Raw genomic sequence first — 6,000 nt, 5'->3', positions numbered from 1 at the left:
GTTAAAGGCATTTTATGCCTGACAATTCCATGTCTACATATAGAAATACGTGACTTCATAAAGATGTAAGAATGCTTTACAGTAGCATTGTTTGCAGTAGTAAAAAATTGTAGACAACCATAATGCTCATTTGTAGGGAATGATTAAATAAATTTTGTCATGTATGTAGTCATTTAAAAGAATGAGTTAGCTCTCTACATACAGATCATAGAGATTAAGAATGCAGACTCTGTACCCACACTGCCTGCGTTCAAATCCCCACTCTACCACTTCCCAGTTTGAAGAACTTTAGATGTTTCTCAACCATCCCCTGTCATAAAAATCCTTACTTCGTGAGATCGTTGTGAGGGTTAAATGAATTCTTCCATGTACAACACTTTAAACAGTGCCTGGTGCATTAGTATTAGCTATTATTATCATCACTGATATGGAAGGACACCTGTGATATAGTGTTTGGTGAAAAGATAAGGTTACATAATGTATGTAGTATGATTCCATTTTTGTTAAAACAAACAAAAATCTGTGTATACACATCTGTGATTTGCACACAGGTGGACTCAAATTTCTATATAGGAGGAACTTATGAGTTGCTAACTGGTTTTGTCTGCAAGTTAAAATTGTCTAAACAACTCGTTTTTATTTTTTTGGTTTAAAATTTAGATTCTATATTTTTGGGGGATGGTTTTAGATTATGGGAAGTCGAAGTCTCTCGGAATCAGCCCGTGGTGCAGCCACTTTATATATTCATAGAAATGGTCAGAAAAGGTTGTATGCACTACTGTTACTGGATTATTTCTAGGGTTGAGGGAATGGTGGGTAGGGAGGTAGGGGACAACCTTTCCTTTACACACTTCAGTATAGTGTATATTCTTTGCAAACAGTTGATTGTGCATTCATTTCGTCTTCAGTGGAAAAATGTCTTCAAAAAAGGGATTGGTTAACTTAATGTACTATGAAGTCATTAACAAAGTGTTGTGTAGCGCTTTTTGAATTAACACGAAAGAATGTTTATGGGGGATAAACACTGATGCCTAACTTCACAGTGATTGCAAATCCCCTCCCCATCCTAGTCGTATTGGGACTGCACATAGGAGTATGTGTGCAGAGACAAGCCTTGGAGAATGTGCACTCAACTGTACCTGTTAACTGTAGTTTTCTCTGGGGAGTGGGGGAAGGTCTTTCATTTATAATTTTATGATATTCCGAATCATTGAATTTTTTTTTTACAAAGATCACGTATAATTCTATAATAAAAGCAATAAAGGAAATAAAGATGTTTTTACCTTGTACGTGCCTACGTTATATCTGGAATGACATTCATTTTTCAAGACATTAACTAGGGCTTTATAGATTTCCACTGTTAGGAACAAATTTAATTATAACCCACTTAGGATCTTGATTTCCTTTTATGCAGAAGAAAAACCTATCTGATCTTGTACTTAATTTTTTTACGACAGTATCATCACTTAAAGCACAGCAATTCCACAACCCCTTAATTTGAATTCCATTTTGCAAGTGTTTTTCACGTTTTGACCTCACGGACAAACTGAAGGAATAAAGTGAAAATAGGTATAGTCAAAGTAAATCACTTGGGTCACCAAAAGGAACGTTGGTATTAGAATAAAAACAATTAAAACATAGCTCACAGAAGCATATATATTTGAGTTTGAGCTTGAAAAATCTTGGTTCATTTAACTTAGTAGGGCTTAGTGATTTTCCTTCACTCGGTAGTCCTAGTTTCTATCAGCATCAGAAACCTATACTTTATCACCCCGTTTAAGAAAAGGAGTCCAGGGAGCCTGGTCCGGGGCGGTCCGCGGCGCCCGGGCTCGCCCCGGACTGAGTCAGCGCTGGGGCCGAGAAGTTCGGCGGGAGGCGCAGGGCGGGGCTTCCTCCCTCCGACTCCGAACCCGGCTCTACTTTTCCGAGTCCACGTCTCTTCCTTTGGACAGGCGTGTTTCTTCAGGTCGGGACCAGCCAATGTGACAGCCACAGACCTTTCAAAAGGGAGCTTCGGCCCCGCCTCGAGGATCTCCCCCAGCCGGGGCAGCCCGGGCTAGCTTGGTCGAGCCCCTCGCGGACTGCAGCGCGTGGCTTCTTGGGGCCGTGTCCGCCGAACGCCTTCCTTCTGGGCGCCCACCGCGCGGTGCCGAGCGCAGCATCCCCGGCATGGAGAACGGCTCGGACTCAGGTCAGAGGCCCGTGCGTCCGCCCCGCGCAGGAGTCGCTGCAGGCTGCGCCGGAGCCCCAGGGCGGCTAGGCCAGGCCTCCTGTGCAGGCCGCCGCGTGCCCGGTCCGCGCGGGGAGCGCTCGCGGGCCGGCTCCCGTTCGCTGGGCGGGCGGCGGCAGGTGGGCAGGACGAGCCGCGAGCGAGCGAGGGCGGGCGGGCGCGCGAGGGGCCCGGCGGGGGGGCCGCTGGGAGGATGGCTCAGCTCTTTCTAAATATAAAACCGGCGTGAGTTGGACGAGCGCGGCGCGAAGCCGCAGAGCCGCCGCGCGGGCCGGGCGCACCCGAACTCGGCCGACAGACGGCGGCGGCTCCGCAGAGGCGCGAGGCTGCGGGAGCGCCCAAGTCGCGACCTCGCGGGGGACCGCGAGAGACAGAGAGAGAGAGAGAGAGAGGCGTGCAGCGAGGAGGACGCAGGCGGCGGCAGCAGTGGCGGGCGGGCCTCGTGGGCGCCGCGCGGGTCGCGCTGAGCGACCAGAGGCGGCCCCGGGCCCCTGCCGCACCGCGAGCAGCGAGCCCCCAGCGCCGTCCGTCCGCGCCCTCCCTCCTCCGGCCCCTCCCTCCCTACCCGGCGCAACATGGCTGCGGCCGCCGCCTCCGCCTCCCAGGACGAGCTGAGTAAGTGCCACGGCGAGCCTGCGGCCGCGAGCCGAAGCCGGCGCTGCGCAGGGCCGGGGGCGGCGGCCGGGGGCGGCGGGGCGGGAGGGCTGGGGCGCGCTGCCGCCCGCGGGGCGCCGGGCCGGGTGGGCGGGCGGTGGCCGCGGCGTGCGGGGGGCTGGGGCGCTCGGGCCTGGCGGGCGGGCGGGGCGCCGGACGCCACCGCCGGCGTTTGTAGGCCTCAGGTTTGCACCGTCACGTTGCGAAATTGAAACCGGAGCCCCGGGCGGAGCCACCTCTGCCCGCGATCCCCCGGGCTCAGGGGTAGGGGGAGCCCAGCCCCCTGCCCGCAGTGCCTGGGCTGGTGGACTGGCCCGAACATTAGGGTGGCGAGTAGTGTCTTCCCATCCCGTCTGACCCCGGGTCCCAACTGTTGGGCGAGTTACAGAAATGGAGCTTTCGGGGAGGGGGAGAAGGTGCCTTTCTGTGACACCACCAGAAATTAGTGGAAAGGTCAAAAATAGGCGTTGACCCTTAGGTGGACCAGGAAGGACGGGAGGGCAGAGGTCGCGTCGCTAGTCGCAGGAGAAACCACAGGGTGACAGTGCTTTCGGAAAGGAGAGCCAGTGCACACTGGACCTTAAACGTTGCAATTTTCCAGGGAACGACGACCCACGTTCGGGGAGATCGGTGGTCACCCTGAATCCCAAGCCGCCCCGCCCGCCTCCCGGGTTGGCCTCGATGCTTTGTGGGAAGTGTAGTCCCAGGGCGTCGCCGGCCCTCGTTGGGGTCATAAAAATTCAGTTTTCCTAGGACGTGTAAGACAATTTCTGATTGTGTTTGGGGTGGTTAGATGAAATGCTTAAGGTTGAGGTTTTTTTTCTTTTTGTTGTTGTTGTTTGTTTCCTTAATGCCGCCCTCAGTTTATGACAAAAACAAGATAGGTGTTATTTAGGGATAATACGAGTTTTAAATGGAATGAAGCATGGGTGAGGTGTCCCAAGCTTTGTTGCAGTTGCTGTTGTTACAACCCCTTTTGAATTTTCCATATGAAAATAGTTATACACATAATTTCTATTTCTTTGGTGCTTGGCAGTTTAAAGGTACTTTAATGTGCATGATCTCACTTTTGCCCTCATAACAAACAACCTTATGAGAAAGGTAGGGAGGAATTAGCCTTGTTTTAAAGAGGAGGCAGGGAGGGATTGGAGAGATTAATCAATTCTTTGCTGTTTTAACACTAACCTGGTGTAGCAAGAATAATGTTTGCTCATTTTGAAGCTGAAATAAACGATTGGTGTGACCCTGGGCAGGATGGAGAGTCTGAGGAGACAAGGTGTCACGGTGTGGTTAAGAGGTAGGCTTGGGTTGATAGTCACAGTGTTGTTTGTCTGGAGCACCACCAGGCCTTCTGGGGAGATCAGTTCCCTTAATTGTTTCCTTCTATTTTTTGTTGTTGTGGTAAAATACACATAACATAAACTTTACCATCATAACCATTTTTAAGTGTACAGGGTATTGAGTACATTCATATTGTTGTGCAACCATCACCACCATCCATCTCCAGAACTCTTCATCTTGCAAAATTGAAAGTCTGTATCCACGAGACCCTAATTCCCTATTCCCCCCAGCTCCCAGCCCCTGGCAACCACCATTCTCCGTGTGTCTCTGATTTTGGCTGTCCTGGGTATCTCATATAAGTGGAATCATACAGGATTTGTCTTTTTGTGACTGGCTTATTTCACTTACCATAAAGTCCTCAAGGTTCATCCATATTGTAGCACACATGAGGATTTTCCTTCCTTTCTGAGGCTTTTCCTTCCTTTCTGAGGCTGAATAATACTCCATTGTAAGTATATGTCACATTTTCTCATCCATTTCATCTGTCGATGGTCACTTACGTTAGTTGTATATGTTAGCTATCGTGAATAATGCCGCAGTGAACGTGGTTTACAAATAGCTCTTTGAGGCCCTGCTTCCAGTTCTTTTGGATATATACCCAGAAGTGGGATTGTTAGCTCAAAATTCTATTTTAATTTTTTGAGGAACTGCCATTCTGTTTTCCACAGTGGCTATACCATTTTATGTTCCCACCAACAGTACACTAGGGTTCCAATTTTTCCACGTCCTCACCAACACTTTATTTTCTGTATTTTTGATAGTACCATCCCAGTGGAGGTGAGGTGGTCTGAAAGTTAAATTTTTATACTGTGTGACATCTGAATTCCTGTTGTACCACTAAACATGTTAAATCTGAACCACCAGTTAGAATGGTGAAAAAAACTAGAGGAAGAATTGAATATCATTTTAAAGTGGCTGACATATTTGTATATACTTATATGCAGTGTGTTCCTGTACATTAGCTACCTGTGAAAAGTGCTGGTAATACTTCTTGTTAAGGAATTTCCTGGCTTTAGCAGCTACTGGAAAAGTTAGGAACAAATTGTTCCAATCCTTGCTTTTCCATTGTTTTGTTTGGTCAAATTATCAATCATCCACCACAGATAATCTGTTGACTTGGTTTCTGTATTTTTTCAGGAAAGATTAAGTACTTGGCAATTGGTACCTTAGAATAATTTAACTTGAATCACACACACACACACACACACACACACACACACATTACGTATGCTAAGAAGTTTCAAATAAACCATGTTTAGTTTCAGAATGGCTATAATGGCTGGCAAAAAGGTGCTTTTTAAAATTCTGCCATAAAAAGAGTGAAGTATCTGAATATTATTTCTGACTAATAGATGGTTATTAGCTGGCTATTATTTCTGACTAATAGATGATAATAAAAGCAAACTACTAGATAACAGCATTGTTTTTTCTCTAATATTTTTTTGTGAAAAGCTTCAAAAACAGAAGTTGAAAATGAGCATTCATATACCCACTACTTAGATTCTGCTTTTGGTATTTCACTAGCTTTATCACATATTTGTCCATTTTTTAATCCATGTTTATAATTTTTATTTTAATTATTTTTTATTTTTAAAAGATTGTGGTAAAATACACATAACAATGTATCATTTTAACTATATTTAAATGTACATTTCAGTGGATGTACTCAATCCATTTTTTTGATGCATTTCAAAGTAAATTGAAAACATCAGTACACTTCCCCTAAATATTTCAGCACTAGCATTGTTTTAAGTGCTTCGTATGTATTCTTTTAT

The 6,000-nt window shown here is 46.8% G+C and overlaps 1 protein-coding gene across 5 annotated transcripts in view; it reads left to right on the top strand.

Moving 5' to 3' along the window:
- The first annotated feature begins 1,858 nt into the window (after positions 1-1,858).
- The window catches only part of ECPAS (Ecm29 proteasome adaptor and scaffold), a 100,517-nt gene continuing 96,375 nt past the window's right edge, over positions 1,859-6,000 (top strand). The window contains exon 1 of one of the 5 annotated variants that reach the window (XM_019749528.2): positions 1,859-2,191. In XM_019749528.2, the coding sequence (XP_019605087.1) occupies positions 2,170-2,191 (22 nt within the window). In that variant the 5' untranslated portion in view covers positions 1,859-2,169. Of the gene's footprint in view, positions 2,192-2,375; positions 2,846-6,000 lie in introns of those variants that run through there. The other 4 variants (XM_074330823.1, XM_074330822.1, XM_074330821.1 and 1 more) reach the window with 4 other exon arrangements.

Source organism: Rhinolophus sinicus, linkage group LG04, assembly GCF_036562045.2.
Source record: "Rhinolophus sinicus isolate RSC01 linkage group LG04, ASM3656204v1, whole genome shotgun sequence".
NCBI classification, from domain to species: domain Eukaryota; kingdom Metazoa; phylum Chordata; class Mammalia; order Chiroptera; family Rhinolophidae; genus Rhinolophus; species Rhinolophus sinicus.
This window is presented reverse-complemented; position numbering and strand designations above follow the sequence as displayed.